Here is an 18,393-nt window from a genome sequence, read left to right as displayed (position 1 = left end):
TAGAAATGCGCTCTCCCTTTAATAGATAGGAATCTAGACCTTTCTCTCTCTCTTTACCAAATTCTTATTCTCCTTAATAAATGCTTAAAAGTCTAACTCTTGCTAAAGCTTATAATTTATTGGCGACCACTCATTAAATATTTTAGACAGACTAGCTAGAATTTTAGCCCTTAACAGATGGCTGACCACGAAGAGGAAAGCTAACCCTCAGTCTTCTGATCTTCTGGTTGGGTAAGAAATTTCCCCTCCCTCTCCCTTTAACTGCTAAGTACTGGTGTACTGGCTGTGTTTTTCCTTTGAATTTTTTCGAATGGACCTTTTAAACTCCCTAATTATCCTATTTTTGATTTTGGTCTGTTTAACCAGACAAATGGGAGATAAGATCATGTTAATGCTTTGTTTTTGTGGATTTTCTATTTTTCTTTTTATTTTTGTTAAAAGAGCCAGCAACTTACTCACACAAGGAAATATCTCTCCCTCTCCCAACCATGCTTTTTCAGAGAAACCTGAAGAGATTCCTGCAGCTTTTCCCAGTTCTAACACTAATTGTTGCTCTAATTTTGCATGCCTGGAGGCAATGACCCACCCTCTAGAAGCTTTTAATCCCCTAGCACCTGGAGGCAAAGTGGGGGAAGAGGAATCCAGGCCTGAGTTCAAAATCAAGTCTGATTCAAATTGCGCTGGTCCTTCCCCTCCTCTCCAGACCCCACCCTCTACTCCTCCCATGGCCAAGCCCATAGCTTCCCCGGCCTGGGAAGTCCAAAGATCTGATGCGCATGCTCAACTTTTTCTACCTGCATTTGCAGCTTCAGGCTCAGCCCTTCCCCGGCCTGGCTGTGCTTCTGAGACAACCTTAGAAAGCCCTTTAAATTCCAGATATACTCCTTTTGTTCATAATTTTGCTAACCTGCTTTTGTCTTTAATTAGTAATCTTATAAAGCATTTGTATGGTGAAAAGCCCGACAGACAATATAGAGGGGTTAAAGAAGAAAAACTTAAGCTGAATAAGAATGACAATCATCAACATAGTTCAAGACTCTGCTTTTGCCATGGAAGGGTATATATTTTACAGAAATGTAGAAGTAAGCAGCAAGGTATTGATATGAGTATTGGGGATTTTAGATATCGGAATCAAGAGTGTTCTGAATTCACTCAGATTATTAATGTCAGTTCAGAGGTTACATAGGATTTCTATGCTATTACATATACATTTTGGAATTAATGGTATAGGTTTATTTTCATAGAGATTTTAATGCTTTTGAGATTGTGTCTTATACTTAGTTTTTAAAACAAGGAGAATATTTGTAAAAGCTTTTTATAGTCATGCGATCAAGTTTATATTTTGTAATACTCTTATTAATATTAAGTTCATATTCATTTAGATTTCCCTAGTTTGACTTTCATTGTCTTTTATTATTCCACGTGTATTTTCTTCTATTCATTCATCTATCTAATTTTGAAACATGGTTTTGATTTCATAATACAATGTTAATTCTAGGAGTATTGTGCTCCCATGTTCTGAGTTGTTTGTTTTTGTTATTTTTTCTCAACTGATTATTTGATCAAACTCTTTAAAGCATTTCCCTGGCAAATTGGTTGCCATGGCAAGTGTAAATTGATTCTAGAAGTATTATTTTTGATAAGCATATTCCCAAAAAAAAAAAAAAAGAGGGGAACATTTGTAAAAGTTTTCTTTTTTTCAAAAAAAAAGTTTTCTTTGAGATTCTGTTGTGCTTTAACTTGTATTTAAATATGTTCTGATTTTTCACAAAGGTAATTGTATACTAAGTACAAAAAAGGGTATTATTTGAAATTGTTGCATAATTATATATTGTGTTCTGAGTCAAGATGTATTCACATTTTTTGCAATCATTTATTATCCTCAATTTTTAAATACATATGAGACTTGGATTATGGGAACTTATCATTTAAGACATTAATTGCCTTTATTCTGAGTTATCAGATGCCAGTTGGCCAAGATGCCATCCAATCACAAGAGGAATACACATGAGGGGAGACATGCATGAAGTCAAGGTATGGCCGAGGGAACGGCTTTTGACAAATGTTGAGGTTGGATTCTCTTGGTTTAATATTTTATTTTATTTTTCCCCACAATATTGTACAGATGGCTGGAAGTATTCATCCCACCCATCTCATTTCTACACCTGGCTTCTATGCTCCCTCCTATATGCCTGATGCCATGGACATCTCAATCCCATGTATCTGATTAAGTCTGACTCAGTTTCCTCCAATATGTTCGGTGGCATGGACATATATTCCATCCACCTATTTTAAGCCTGGCATACTGTATGGGCAGTACATATTGCTCAAGTGTGGGAATGCTCATATCCCATCATTTCTCTGTTCTTTTATGGTAACCCCCATAATTATCTCAGGTGTCATGATAAATAACAGTGTTGAATTTGGCCTTGACATCTGTTACTAATTATATTAGATTTTAAAATTTCTCATAATGGCATGAGGATAATTAGGCAGATGATGCAAAAAGTGATGAAACAGATAAAAATTATTTTTAATAATTAATATTGCAGCAATTATCTTCTCAATTACCCTCCATAAGGGGGGACTATAGTAATATTATAATTTTAAAGAATGTTTCAATTTTTGTTTTATTATATGTTTCATGTGTAACAACTAAGATTCTGAATTCCCTTAGACATGTTTTTGAGAACTTTCATTGTTTGATTTGATTATTGACAAAGCTATTTTAAAGTTGTGTTAAGCTCAATTTTGTAGGAAATTTTCCTGGCTGATTACCAGCATCCACACATCAACCCCTGAAAAGACTTCCATTCCACGACTACACCTAGAGGACATCTGAGAAAAGACTTTCAGAGACTTTAAATGAACAGTTTTGATTTGTTGTTTTTGTTGTTTTTTTTCTCTTTCTGTTATAATATACACCATCTGTAACATGTATTCTCTGCAGAGGCCCTCCCTTTGCAAGACTAATGTCAAAGCGTCGGTTCATGAGGACAAAAAAAAAAAATCGCCCCTCTGGACAAAACTTTCCTCTCTTCCTTTTCTATATTGTCGTTCACATATTATTAGTTAGCAATAGTTATTATATTCTTTTTACTGTTCCGTCAAGGAAACATTTTGTTTCTTGAGGAACAACAGGGGGGACTGTAACGATTGGAATAACGCCACCTGCTGGATACTTACTGTAGAGGAGTTCTGCCCATGAAGGGAAGGTCTTTGAGGGCAAGACCAGGAGTCAGGAAGTGACGCGGGCTAGTGGGAGGATGAAGGAAGAGACTGGCGCTCAGTCTCGGGCTCTTTCCTCTGGACTCTGGTGGAGAGCGGAGCTAGAAATGTGCTCTCCCTTTAATAGATAGGAATCTAGGCTTTTCTCTCTCTCTTTACCAAATTCTTATTCTCCTTAACACCACTGAACCTCTAAAAATTCCATAATACATAAGGAACAAAGACCTTCCAAAGCAGGATTCCAAATTCAACAACTGGCACAATTTCCTAAGAAATTCTATAGAAGGAAATACAAGTTATATGCACAATGCTACTGGTTCAGTGGTGTTAACTTTTTACCAGGTGGTACAAATTGTGTTGTCTATGTGAGCAAACTAAAGTACCACATGAAGAAACTACTTGATGAATTTGACTTGTGTAGGCAACTCTTTGTAGACAATTCAGGCTAAATAAACACATTAAAAAAACAACCTGATAGCAAGTTAGGGGCCTAAATCATCTGGACAATTGTCTCAAATAAATGCATTTAACTTGGAATTTGTATGTAGACAGCTTCATAGGACAACCAACGTACCTCTTCCTCCTCTATTCAGACCTTCAGAGACAATGGTCATTGAGTAGTTTTGTTTCAGGTTGCAAGCACTATTCTATTACTTATAGCCAGGTGTGTGTGTGTATGTGTGTGTGTGTGTGTGGTGTGTGTGTGATTGAAGTTCCTACCTCCCAGAATATCTCTTCAGATTTTCTGGAAACTTGAGAAGAAAGTACCTGATAAATTCCCCCAGAAGGTCAAGTCCTTGAAATTTTTCTTCTATGATTATATTGCTTAGGCCATCCTCCTTTGATGGTTCCCAAGAAGATCTGGGCCTATATACCATTCATACCCTCAATCCAGTCTACTACAGAATAACTATGGAAAGCAAGATACCTCTACTGATGAGGAGTACAGGTCTTTTCATGTTACCAAGCATGCCCACTGATGGCTGACATTTGTTTAAACCTCAGAGTTGTGTTGGCTCTGTACTTACTAAAATAGAGCATGCCTTAGACAGACTTGTTTCCAAGCAGCTTATGCTAAATTGTGACTAGATATAAAGAAAACACTTATCCAATATTGACATTTACTGACTTCTAGATATATACAGCCAGAATACTCATTTATGCCATGATGAAGGGGGAATAAAAAAGAAGAGGACAAAAAACCCCCTGAAACTGTGTACTCCTTGTCTCTTCTTGTGAATTAGAAAGAGTTAGGTAATGCAAGAAAGCATTTCTACAACAATGGGACTGCCCAGGAAAGGTCTCTGATCTTGTAACCTTTGCTTTGTTGTGACACCTCAAGTTCTAAGTGGATGGTGACAGGCTGAGGCTCTGTTATCCTTGGCTATGACACACTTAAAGCAAGCAGGAAAAGCCATTTCTTGAACGACATACAAGTATTCAAATCATACAGTAGAGAGGCAGTGATCCCACAGGAATATCTATTTCCATACTGCCATCTCCAGTCATCCTGATCTATATCTTGCCATTGGACCCAGATGGCTCCAGAGGAGAGAGCAAAGCTGGTGACTTCACGCAGTCCTGCCTCACTTAAATCCGATTCACTGCAAGTCATGACATCACCTCCCCCATGTCATAGTCCTTTTGGAGAATGAAGGACTAACAGAAACAACTATTTCCATATCCAGTGCACAGCTTTTGCCTGGCAAATCCATTTGAGTGGGTTTGAAGGGAAGTATCCTGAGATAACAGCACTAGAACTCCATGGTGACTTTATGCTTTGACCTCTCTCCCATAAAAGATATGCTTACAAGAGTTCACTGAGACACACACTGGTGTCCTCATTGATAACTGGGAATGGCAACTACTTCTTACTGAAGGTAAAGGAAACATACACCCCCAGGAAAGAGTTATGGGCATAGGGCTGCTCCATGAACCCTACAGTTTCTGAGTATGAGTTCATGTGTTTGTTCAAGACACCTTTTATGAAATGTTCCCATTAAACTCGGGGGGGGCACTCTGTTGGTGAAAATTTGAATTAAGTTTACTGGGCTTCTCCAGTGCCATTATAAAATCCCATTTCCTCTTCGAAGCCCTGGGTGCATGCAGCATGTCCATTTTCTGACTGAGCTCAGGGTTACCAGTGCTGTTTCTTTTTTTAACCTAAACTTCTTGTGTGTCTTAATTTCTAGGTCATCACAACTCATCATATGCCTTCTAACAATAGAAAAATGACTCCAGACCCCATCTCTTGTCCTTTATCTTCCCATCTTACTCCATCCCCCACTCTTGGTTCCCTTCCCACCTATCATTCGTGGGACAATTGTTTTTTTTTTCTGGTTCATTTTTCCAAAACCATTTATCTTTTTATCTCCTTGGAAGAAAACTGCTCTATAAATCCAAAGTATCATTATTATTGTTGTTGTTATTATTTTGCTATTGAAATCCTTTGAATTATCTCAAGATTATTCATGTGCTTTTTTTGGACCTGTAATACAATACTGCCTAAGTCACCCCTACCAGGCTGAACAAAAAAGAATAAATTGTATCTTCAGGCCTAATCTCCTGCTTCACCCTATCTCCTGCTGGCCCTCTCGCCCCCAGAACACAGGGACACACCATGCAGAACAGTTGTTTGGTACCATGCCTAGCTAGCTACAGCATATCAATGAATGAGATCCTCCCTTTCTTGCCCAGAACGGGGCTAGCTGGGCATCCTCCAAGCAAGTGTGGAGGAGTTAGTCCCACCCCACATCCCCCTCTCCCTCCAGGGATTCTCCTCTTCAGCCAGTACTAGGCCTTTGTAACAGAGGAGAGTCACTGCAGGCAACTGGCACTCCATACACACACACACACACACACACACACAAGGGAGCTGGCAAGGCTACTCTCCTACCCACCCCACCCAGCCATCCTTGCGGGCCCCCTTACCAGGCCCCCTCCTTTTGAAGTCCATGTGCCCTTGGCAACTATTCAGTGACCTTAAACTCCTTCTATAAAGAAGATGACTCTTCCTTTCCTAGAAAAGCCTTCACACTGCAGGGAAGAGCAAATCATAATCAGGGATATAAATACAAGAAATTATACTTATTTCATCTTTTCCAATATGACATTTCTGAATAATGGCCAGTATTTTCAAAGTTTTTGCCCCTTTCCAAATCCTTTCTCTAAAGCTCTTCCATCAAACACTCCACAACTTTGTCTTTCTTCATTTTTCTTGACGTCTCTGGCATTCACACTATACATTTGGAAGCACCCAAAGGGAGCTTTCTTGATGCAACTTAATTCCCCATACCCCTTATAATCACAGAAGAATAGAATCTCAAAGTCAGAAGACAACAGAAAGAACTTTGAGTCAGAGGGACCTCAGTTCAATTCTTGGCTCTCTCACTGACTAGCTATGTGACTTTAGGCAAGTCACTTTACCCCTCTGGACCTCAGTTTTCTTCTCTGTAAAATGAGGTGGGATTGGACTAAGTGGCCTGGAAGATCCCTTTGAGCTCTAAGTCCTGTGATCTTCTCTGGGCCTTAATTCCCTAATATGTAAAATGAAGGATTAGGACTAAGATGACCTCCTAAAATCCTTTCTGGTTCTAAATAAGTGATCCCATAATCTTATGATCAGAGGTCATCTGGTTCAACCCCATACTTGTAACTCCCCTTTTTTCTGGTTCTTGTCTTGGTCATAGCTCTCTCTACCCCATTCTCCATGCAGCCCTCCTACCTGAAGCATTCTTCCCTTCTCCAATCCCTTTGTTTTTTTTCTTCCTGCACTATTTGGGAACATTTTCTTTATTCTCACTAAGGCTCACTCCCCAACTAAACTTCCACCTGAGACTAAGGACCACCTAACAACATCTTTTAGAAATTATTGTACCTGCCAGTCCTGTAAAGATAGGTAGCACCTGAGATGTTCTTTGATTTCTTAGACTCTTTCTAAAATAAGTGGAGATGATACCTCAAAAAAGCCATTCAGATCTACTCATCCAAATCAAGGACTGCTAGTAGGTGAAGTATAAATTTTTACTTTTCAAATGCAAACATAATACAAGCTCAATAAACCCAACTGAACGGCCTATGACCCCAAAAGGGCCACAGAGTCATTGCAAAAATTGAATATATTGTGACATTTTCTGCTACTCAGTTCAATTCAATTGTTGTTGTTTGTCCTTTGTTATTTAAGAGGACCATGACATATATCATGACTTGTTGTGAATTGGATTTAAGTGAGGGAGGGCTGGGCAATGTCACCAACCTCACTCTCTCCTCCAGAGCCATCTGGGTCCAGTGGAAAGATATACATTAGGACAACTGGAGATGACCCTGAATGTTTAAGGCAATTGGGGTTAAGTGGCTTGCCCAGGGTCACACAGCTAGTAAGTGTCTGAGTGAGATTTGAACTCAGGTCCTCATGACTCCAGGGCCAGTGCTATATCCATTGTACTACCTAGCTGCCCCATTTCAACTCAATAAACTTTTATTAAGCACCTACTATGTACCATGTACTTTGCTAGGCTCTGGGAATAAAAATAAGACAAAGATAGTTCCTGCTTTTAAAGAGTTTATAAGATTATAATCTGGGGGTGGGGGAGGAATGGGAAGGAACCTGGAAAAGGATGAGGGTGGAATTACCATATAGAATGCTAGAACTCAAGTGATAGGGGTGGTATCTGGGGGGTGGAGGGAAGACGGTAAAGAAGAATCTTTCTCTAAGAGCATATTACATAGATCATGCCAAGTTCTCAGCCTGTATAGCAGTATCACTCCCTGAGCATTCTCAGAGTTTGAGATATCATGGAAGGTAGAGAAGCTTCAGTTCCACTATAATATTCTCCCCCCACCCCCGCCCCCAGGCTGTTCAGGAATGGGCATGTAGGTAGGATGGGGCAATAAGGTGGAGCATGAAAGGGAGAGTTGTGGAAGAAGTGGAATGATAATGGGGGTAAACAAGTTCTAGGTTTAAGGATGACAAGAGACTCAATTCTTTTTTTCACTCGGGGGCAGAACATACCTCTTCTCTGCAGGAGGCAAATTGTGCTGTGACATTATCAGGCTCTCTACAAAGCACCGTGACCCTGACAGCTGAGGGAAGAGGCAGCCCCAGCAAGGAAGAAACCCACAAACACAGACACACGTTGGCAGCTGTCCATATCCTTGTTGGGAGCTAGTCCCAGGGCTGTTGACAGCAACCAAAAGGGAAGGAATGCCATTTATTTTTTCTACCTTTGCCTTAAGAAAAATAAATAAACCATGGATCCCAAGCTACCTAAAAACTTTGAGGGCATGTTGCCACAGTAGATCATTGCCTTTCATGATGTTCTAATTTCTCATCTGTAAAAGGTTATAGGAGAAAAAGCTAGACAATGGACAATTTAAGAGTGGAGGTGTGATTGAAACTCATCTTTGAAGAGCCAATCTGTTAACAATGCTACCTGAAAAGCTTTAGAAAGCTGTTTGAGAGATGTGTGTGTTGCAGCCATATTCCACCACATGAAGACCAGGAATGAAATCCTAGAGCAGGAAATGGAAGGGCTTTGTGCCCTCAGGGCTCTGTGGTCACACACAGGTGTCCACTGCAAGCAGGTGCAGGATAGCATCTAGATCTGTCTACCTGGTTGTCAGTCACAGCCCGGAAAAAGAGCCCCACAAAGAGGCATTTTGGGGGTGCTGTACCCATAGTTCCTCAGCCTCAGTGTACTTCTCTGGAATGACATATCAGGAAGAATGTCACAGAAGGAAGAGGCCCCTAGTTTTTGAGTGGGTGATTGAGCATGGGATGGAAAGCCCCTGTTCATTGTCCCATGGAAGCTGTTTGAAGCCACATAGCCTAATCCTCCTGAGCCCTTTTGGAATCTGAGGACGACTACCTCATAGAAGGAGGTTTTGTGTAATGATGCTATATAGTTATGGAACATGGAGTATGAAAGGGAAAAAATTATAAAATCCAGTGATGATTAGAGGGATGCAGGCAGAGTGGTGAGATTCATATTGCCAAAAGCATATCCTATATGAAAAAATAGCTATTTATCAAGAAAAATAGACGTCCCTTTAAATGCTTGGTAAGGAAATACATAAGATATGATCAACAAACTCCTTATTCCACTACATGGATGCCATGTGTCCCAAGAGGCTCCTGAGATAACCAATTGGAGCACTAGCTTGAAGTAGCAGCCTCATTACAATTCCAGCTCTTAGGGCTACGATGCTCAGTTAAGAAGGGGAACTGAAGGAACTCTGCTTGGCCCCTCTCTTGTCTGGTAGCCTTAATTCAGCATTTGGTTCTAGGTTCTCTTGACTAAGGACCTTCTGGGCAGGATGGGTAGCCTTCACAAAGCCCAGAGCACTTAGAAATAAACAAGGAGCTATGAATTACATAATGCCATGATTCCTTCCTGCTGCACTCACGGTTGAGGAGAGATGAAACAGCAGCTGAGTGCATTTAACCTCTGAGGTAAACATTCTAAAGATCCATACGAGGCAGCAGCTGAGGAGCTCCGTGTCAAGAAATGAATAAGCAAAGTAGCAGTCACACACTCTCTAGTGATTTAGACAGGCGGGCAGGCAGAGAGGCACACTCCTCATGCCACTCTGGAGCCTAAATCCAAGCTCCTAAAGACATAGAAGACTAATCAGAAAGAAGTATTTGCCCCACATAAAATAACTGGAAGAGAGTACTGGCTTGTTCTCAAAGCTTTTGCTAGGCAACTTTCAGAGTAAACCAGTAAAGGGGCCAGATTGTGTATATGTATATATATATATATATACCCACAGTTACACCCTCACTCACTCACTCATTCACTCCAGAAAGAAATAATCTTCTAAAATGGTAATATATCTGAAGCTGCCTCTATGTCATTGTTCAGAGATAGTTCTTACTCATTCATCCTAAAAACTCCAGGGAAGACAAATTATCTTCCTGTTGCTGTCGGAGCCTTTGTGATGAGTAGAGGACCATTTGAATATGTGTGTTTATATACACACACATACCCTGTATAGGCACACAGCTAGATGTACACACACGGATCCCTCGTTAGAACTTATTAGATATAAGTGGAGTGTGAGCTAAGACACAGATAACAGGAAATAACGCACTGACTATGAATAACAACCGAAAGGGAACAGGAGGTAAGCTTGGTTTTGCTTACATTTGGTTTCTCCTTGCTAGGGGAAGGAAAGGAGGCATGCTATTATGTTTGCAACGCCGAAGTCATGCATGGCAGGGCTCTGCTTTCTCAAAAACTTTTACCCTTCATTTAATCAACAGATGGACCTGCTCTGTTGTATATTTTCCCCCGAATGTGAGTCCTGTCCCTCTAAGATCCGAGCTGGCACAGGCGCTGGCCTTGCGGTGCCACAGATGGCTCTGACGGCTCTGGCATTCCACGGCTCTTGGAAGGGACTGCTTGATCTATTCCCTTCAAACTCGATTCTACAGGTGACTTCTGATGCCCCCTGAGAAGGCAACCACCGCGGATGCCTCTTGCCAAGCTCGGTGCTTCCCCTTCCCGTCAGCCCCGCAGCCCCCCAAAGTTCTCTCCAGACACTCGACGCGAGCTTCCCAAATCCGGCGAGGCTGGGCAGCAGAGCGAATGCTCGCTCCAGGGGGCTCGATTGCATTTTAAGACAGGAAAAACCTGGCCCTCGGGCTCAGAGCCCAGCACCACCCTGGAACCACCAACAAATCCAGGGCAAACTCTTTTACACAAATCTTTTTGGTAACCACTGCAAATGACTCTACCGCACGCTGGCTCGTGCAGGAATCACAGCGCCTTCCGGCTCCTATACAATCACCCCGCGCGCTCTCCCTCACACACACTCTGTCCAAACAGCTCCAGGGCCAGCTGAAATATCCATCCACACAAAGCCCCCTGGCTGCGATCTTAGGGGAAGGAGGTGAAGAGAAGTTCAGAGGGGAAACGTACACATACACAGCTCCATTAACATCATCCGGACCTACAGAACTGGTGATTTCATTTGCTTGGAAGAGGGGTGGGTTTCGGTCGTTTCTTTCTTTTTTTTTTTTTTTCCATTTGGGCATTGAGAAGAGAGAGGAGAACGTCCCCCTTCCCCCTCTCCCTCCTTCTCTCTCCCTCACTTTCAAAGGGGAAGAAACAGTAGCATGTTGTTGCATTTTAAAGGGAAAAGAAGCAGTGCCCTGTTTGAATCTCTGCCTGCCTGGCAGTGAGCGGCGCATCCATCAGTTTGAGTGGCCAATGCCTGCCCACATCCCTGCCCACCGCCTCAGTGACAACCCCGCCGCGGACTTTCTTTGCAACTCAAGTAATGCATCCGTCCTACCTTGGCTGAAAAGGAAGAAGCAGACGAAGAGCAGATCAAGCTGGAAAGGTTTCATTCCTTAGAGCGAACCGAGATGAAAGCAGGAGGAGGAACTTAGGTTTGCAGTTAGTTTCTCTTCTTCACCCGCTCTCTAGCCTCCTGTCTCTGCTGCGTGTCCTCTCCCGAGCTCCGAGATCATCTGTCCGCCTGTCCGTCTGTCTTAGTCTCTGTCTCCGAATTCTTGCAACCAGATGAAGTCGAGTCGCCTTTTTCAGCCGCCTCTGGAAACCTGGCTCCTCACTAACGTACACACTCCTTGCAGATCCATTCTCAGCCTCTCAGCATCCCAGTCATACAGCTTCCTCCAGCAGGGCTCCTCCCACAGCAGTGAGTGAGGGAGAGAGAGGGTGTGAGTGACTGAGTGACAGCAGCTCCTTTCACTGAGGCTGGAGGGGTAGGGGAAGGAGGTGGGAGAGAAACGGGTCATAATTAAAGAGGAAATACTGTTTTGGTGGGGAGAGGGGAAAGGGGCTAAACACCGTGAGGGCGAGAAACAGGATTTTCTTTTCATTTTTTTTTCCCCTAGGGAGGAAAAGATTTGGCTTTTGCTCCTGCAATGGGCACACACACACACACACACACACACACACACAACATCTCAGGCTGTGAATAGAACTCTGAAATTCAGTAAATACAACATAATTTTGTTCAATAGGAATGAAATAGATTATGGATCTATACATATATGCATTTTCTGCCCCTGCAAGGAAGAGAGAAAGCAGAGGAGTAGTGGGGAATTGGGGCACTGTTGTGTGTATTGAAAGCAGAGAAAAAAAGGATACAGAGGTGTGTGTGTGTGGGGGTGCATCTTTAGCTAGGACTCTGAAAATATGTGCAGCATTAGAGTGAAGATAGTTTAAGAGAGAAGAAACATTCAAGATTCCTCTTTCTTGGGAAAAATCTTAGGATCCCAGATTTAGAGCTGGAAAGGGCCTCTGAGGTCATCTAGTCCAACCACCTCAATTTTACAGATGAGGAAACTGAGACTCAAAGCCATGAAGTGACTTTGCCAAGGTCACACTGCTTATGACTGGCAGAGTCAGGATTTGAAACCAGGTCCTCTAGCCCCAGATCCAGCATACTTGCCGATTCTACCACCTTGCCTTTATAAAGAAGGAAAAGGTTGTATAAGCAAAATGTTGAGACTTTATTTGGTTTTCAGCTATAAAAGAAAATGCAAGAGAGGCAAAGGAAAAACACCCAGCTTTGTTTCTTCACCTCATTCCCACCCCGCCACTAGCATTTCCTAGCAAGGGCCTGGGGGGAACAGCCTGTCTTTGGATTTTGAGTTTCTCTCAGAAAGAGAGCTGGGTTCCATCACTCCTTAGACCTTACTCTTTGCAAAGGTGTTTTGGGTTCCTGGAGCCAAGGGCAGATCAAGGTCATAGCAAAGTTCTACTTTTGTCAGAGCCCTCTGACCTTTTCTCATTTACCAAATATCTCCTCTTCCTCTGTGGTACCAGATTAGGAAAATTTCTAGGTCTAGTTGATTCACAAGCATTTGTAAGTGTTTTTCATGTTTGGAACATCATCCTAGGTGAGGTTTTGGAGTTTAAAAAAAATAGAACACACAGAATCATAGTTTGAAAGCACTTATCTCTAGGTAGGTTGGCAAAATTACATACATGAATTAATTCATAAGAATCTTAATTGTAAAGAAACATCTGTTGAAAAGTAGGGTAGGACTGAAAAGTTCTATGGGGACCAGGGGAGCAATGTATCTTGATTTGTCCCATCCCATTCCAAATTCAGACCATTAATCTCATCAGATCCTGGTGCTTAGGGAGGGTTTTTAAGTCTCTTCCAAATAGCCTTACATTCCTATTATACACTCTGCACCAGGGTTATTCAAAAGACTGTAGGTATTAACTACATACAACAACTTTGTCGTTTCAGATTCTTGAAGTAGGGCCACAGGGCACATCCCAAATTACATGAGCCCAGTAGGATAACTCTTATCCTTATAGTCAAAGACAACTGGATGATGTTCATCAAAGGTTGGTAAAACAGTGTGCTAGGGTCAGTTCTTCTTTTCTCAACATAATGGTTTGTTTGCTTGACTCAATTCAGAAGAGGTTAGCATGTCAAAGGGGGGAGTTAAAACAAACATTAGCTTTGGGAACAAAAGAGTAAATACCAAGTAAATGAGAATTGTGAGGTTGTGCTCTGAGGCTAGACAAAAGTGTTTTCCATCACTTAAATAAACTGGACCAAGAAGGGAACCATCAACACAGCCTTAAGGTACAGATGACATAGATAAAAATTAGCCAAATGATGGGCAGTACCTGGACACATTATAATTTAATTTAGAAGATAATGCATGCCAGCGATGGCTCTTATGAATAATTACAAAATGTCAAAATATGTAAATTAATATACCAAAGGTGAATACCTATATGGGTACATATATAGGTAAATATATGTACATATGCATATATCACATATAATAGTATTCTTTTACATTTGCCCACATTTTCTCATTTGACCTTCATAAGATTCTAGGCACAGATATCACCATCACCACCGCCACTACCACCCATTTTATAGAGAAAGAAATTGAAGCTCAGAGAGAATAAATAACTTGCTCACTGGTTTATTGTGTCACAATCTAAACTGGAACCCATGTCTTCTTTCTTTTTCACTAACTTTCCAGCTACCTGTGGCAAGAGCTGTCAATCCAGGCCATATTATGGGGAGAGGGGCAGGGATTGGTCTCTGGCCCTTATTCCAAGAAAGAGAGACCTAATACCTAAACTTTGGTCCATTAGTTTTAAAATCCTATTACGTGTGAATTGCACCCCAAAGAGCTAGCATGGCACAATGGAAAAAGAACTGAACTTGAACTTGTAGTCAGGGGACCAGAACTTGAAATGCTATTCTGTCGCTTGGAACTGCCTGTGTGACCTTGGGCACCTCTCCGTGCCTCAGTTTCCTCATCTGTAAAGTATAGGAGTTAGACTGGATAACCTCTAAGGTCTCTTATAACTTCAGACTTAGGACCACAAAAGACATTACATTAGATTCATGATTTATCATTTAGACATTTTATTTATAATTTTGTCATCTCTTATAGAAATTCCTCATTGGCATAGGGCCCAGAAATTGCTATGGAGGGAGAAAGATGCGGAGCGGGGGGAGAAGTATGGGGGAGGACAGACTCCTCGGTGAGCGACACTCATGGAGAGGAGATATAGCACGGATAATAATAAAAAAAAAAAATACAAAGAGCAGTCCCCAGAGACTCACTCACTGACTCCTGCACTCGTCCATGTGTTTCTCTTTCAGTCCCATGGGGGTGGGGGTGGGTGGGTCGGGAAGCTAGAAAGAGGGGAAGAGCGCCGACCCACTCCGCTTTCCCTCCTTGGCTTCCGGATGGGCTCGGATGTACCCCCGCCAGCTCCGTTCCCCCCAGTCTCCTCTCAGCCCTCTGTGCCTCCGGACTCCGGCAGAAACCCAATAAACCGAATGTTAAGTGATAAGCTGCCTGCCTCTAAAAGGGCCAGGAGGCATTTCAACCCTGAGTGCCGGAAAAACCACTGCAATTTTCAACAGACAGCACCTGGGAAAGAAGGCGAGAGCGGTACCTGAAGGATGGGAGGCAACGCGGCTCCGGCGCCAGCCCCGACAGCGGCCGCGCCAACCCCGGGCCCAGAGCAGGCGGGGTCCCCATTAGACTCACCTTCTGCGTGCTCCGGGTTAAACCTCTTTGGCGCTTCCAGGTGGTCTGCGCTCATCTCCCTCCTTCGGACTGAGTGGGAGAAGGAAGGAGAGGAGAGCGGAGCGAAGCAGAGCAGCGAAGTAGAGTGTGGAGCTGCTCCACCTGATGGAGGAGTGAGCGGGGACAGGCTCCAGCTCAGAGATAACTGGTCCCAGCCCCCTGAGCTGAGGACCAGCGCTGGTGTGAAACCACAGGGCTCCTCAGAGGCCACGGGGTTGGCGATTCCTTCTGAGGCTCATTTATGCGAAGCTGGAAGGGACCGCGGAGAGCATTTAGTCTAAAGCCCTGATGGAGGGTTAGAGGCATAAACTGAAACGAGGAAATAGAGGCAGAAGAGGTAAAAAGGATTTGCCCAGTGGCACAGAAGGAATTCGACCACAGGTCCTCTGACTTCAAATTTAGTGCTCTTCCCACTGCGGAACACTGCCTCCTTTATTCAGTGCTTCATCAAGCATTTCTTGAGTGCCCTGGGCTTGGTTATGGCAAAAAAAAAAAAAAAACCCAACCCAGTTGGAGTCTGGAGAAATGGATGGAGGTGGGGTGGTGGGGAGGGGGCTATATGACCATTGGGAAATCAATGAATGTCTCTGAGCCTATTTTCTTATTGGTACAATGACGATAATAATGCATGTCTTGGGATCATAAATCTAGACCCGGAAGGGACCTCAGAGGTCTTCTAGTGTAACCCCTACATTTTACAGACGAGGAAACTGAGGCCCAGGGAAGTGAAATGACATGCCTACAGTTAAAGATTTACCTTTCTTTGTCAGCCCAGCACTTACTCCAGTGCCTGGCACCTAAGTACCTAATATGGTAAATGGGTTGTTGACTTGAAGAAAATGGTAAATAGCAATCCACGGATTTCTGAGGGTAGCTCCTTGGAAACATTAGTAGCATATATGTGAGTACCTATTTTAAATGCCTGCTTTGTATGCTAGCATACCAGTATGCTAACTTTTGAGAGAGATGTCAAGAGGCAGCTAGGTGGCAGAATGGATAAAGCACCGCCCCTGGATTCAGGAGGACCTGAGTTCAAATTTGACCTGAGACACGTGACACTTGCTAGATGTGTGACCCTGGGCAAGTCACTTAACCCTCATTGCGAGGGGCATGGGAGGGGAGAGGGAGAGAGAGAGAGAGAGAGAGAGAGAGAGAGAGAGAGAGAGAGAGAGAGAGAGAGAGAGAGAGAGAAGACAAAGGCTCTGTCTTCAAGAAGCTTATAGTCTGGGAAGGTAGTGATTTCTCCCTTCCCCTCAGTACACCCTTGGAGATATCCTTGAGTCAAGTCAAGTCAACATTTACTGAAAATTCTCTATGTGTGGGGCCTCAGACATTTACTAGCTGTGTGACCCTGTGCAAGTCACTTAACCAAGTCTGCCTCAGTTCCTCATCTGTAAAATGAGATGAAGAGGGAAATGGCAAACCACTCCAGTATCTTTGCTAAGAAAACCCCAAATGAGGTCATGAAGAGTCAGATGTGACTGAAATGGCACCTATCTGTGCCAGGCATTGTGCTAAACTTAGGGAAGACAAATACAAGCAGACAGTCCCACTCCCGAAGGAGCTCATGTTCTAATGGGAGAAGACAATACACTGAAAGAAGCTGAAAACTGTGGGGCATGGTGGGAAAAGTCTGGAGGGTCAGGGAAAGGCTGGCAGCCCTTGTGCCCACTGCAGAGTTTCTTCAGGGAGTAAGGCTTACTTTAGCAATCCCCGGCTTGCTGACTACAAAGCAAGTTATTATGGGCACTTCCTATCCTGGTCCTCCGGCCTTCTCCTTATCACCCAGGAGGGTTGTCTAGGGGTGTGTTGAGGGACCTCAAAAAGAAGAGACAGAACCAGCTGGATTTCTAGGCTGGAGTTCAGACTGCTACTCTCATACCTGTGAATCCCCAAATCATTAAAATGCTCCAGTAAGCTTTCCCATTGAAAATAATATTAGAGGTCATCTAGTCCACTCCCCACATTTTACAGATGAGAGAAGTGAGGCTCAGAGAAGTGAAAAGCATTCCCCAAGGTCACATAGCTTGTTAATGGTTGAACTCAGACTAGGAAGCAGGCCTGTGACTTCTTTGTCCCTTTCTCTTTTCACTGCTCTGCATTGCCTCCCCCTACCTTTCTTCAGAACACCCATGCTCACAGCTCTGGGCATGAATCATCATGAGTCATGGAAGGAGAGCCAGATGGACCATCTTGGAGAAGAACAGATTTGTTGTATGCAATGGGAGGAGCTACTGAAAGCACAGAATTAACTGTGTCTTTTTTTTCCCTCGGGGCAACGAGTGTTAAGTGACTTGCCCAGGGTCACACAGCTAGTAAGTGTCAAGTGTATGAGGCTGTATTTGAACTCAGGTCCTCTTGAATCCAGGGCAGGTCCTTTATCCACTGTGCCACCTAGCTGCCCTCTAACTGTGTCTTTAAACAATGTTTATTACATAGGCACATTGGAAATCATCCTTAATTTTCTGTGTGTGTGTCTGTCATGTGTGTTATATGCTATAACAATTCGAAAAGATCTCCCTATAAAGGCCTTAGAACATCCTTGGACTGTTTTCCTTGCTGCTAACTCAGAATTACCTAGGACCAGGCAGAGTGTCAGTAAGCAAGATGCCAATTTTGTGGCCTGAGTGATGAGTTGAAAGAGGAACAACAATAAGGACCAAATGGTCTTCAGTCCCTAACTCCAGGTGATTTTTTCGATTTGAACAATCTCCAGTAAGACTTTTGCTGATAATTTACATAGCTCCTAGCCCTTTATACTGTGATTTCCAAGCCACAAATTACCAAGAAATTCCCAAATGCCAACATTTGGCTGCAGATCACAGTTCTGAAGATCAGAACACCAAAAAAAAAAAAATAGGGCTAGTCATTCACCATACTTTATGGAATTCTAGACCAGGTCAGGAAGGCATGGATTAAAATCTTTCCTCATACACTTACTGTCTGCTTGACCAAGGGTGAGCATGAATCTCTCTGAGCCTCAGTTTCCTTATCTGCAAAATATGAATGATGATACCAATAGAACTTGCCCCACACAGTTGTTGTGTGGTCCACATGAGATAGAATATTTAAAATAACTTGCAGACTTAAAAGTACAATATAGGGGCAGC

At 42.9% G+C, this 18,393-nt stretch overlaps 1 protein-coding gene across 3 annotated transcripts in view; it reads right to left on the bottom strand.

The window, feature by feature from the left end:
- The window catches only part of KIRREL3 (kirre like nephrin family adhesion molecule 3), a 781,754-nt gene extending 766,087 nt beyond the window's left edge, over positions 1–15,667 (bottom strand). For 2 of the 3 annotated variants that reach the window (XM_043996444.1, XM_043996445.1), the window contains exons 1-2: positions 15,245–15,667; positions 11,527–11,951 (exon numbers count right to left, since the gene is read on the bottom strand). In XM_043996444.1, coding sequence (XP_043852379.1) covers positions 11,527–11,581 — 55 coding nt within the window. In that variant the 5' untranslated portion in view covers positions 11,582–11,951; positions 15,245–15,667. The remainder of the gene's footprint in view (positions 1–11,526; positions 11,952–15,244) is intronic. The other variant, XM_043996443.1, reaches the window with a different exon arrangement.
- Positions 15,668–18,393: the final 2,726 nt, after the last annotated feature.

The sequence above is a fragment of the Dromiciops gliroides genome, chromosome 3, assembly GCF_019393635.1.
Source record: "Dromiciops gliroides isolate mDroGli1 chromosome 3, mDroGli1.pri, whole genome shotgun sequence".
Classification (NCBI taxonomy): Eukaryota; Metazoa; Chordata; class Mammalia; order Microbiotheria; family Microbiotheriidae; genus Dromiciops; species Dromiciops gliroides.
Note: the sequence above shows the minus strand (reverse complement) of the source record. Positions and strands in the feature narration are given on the sequence as shown.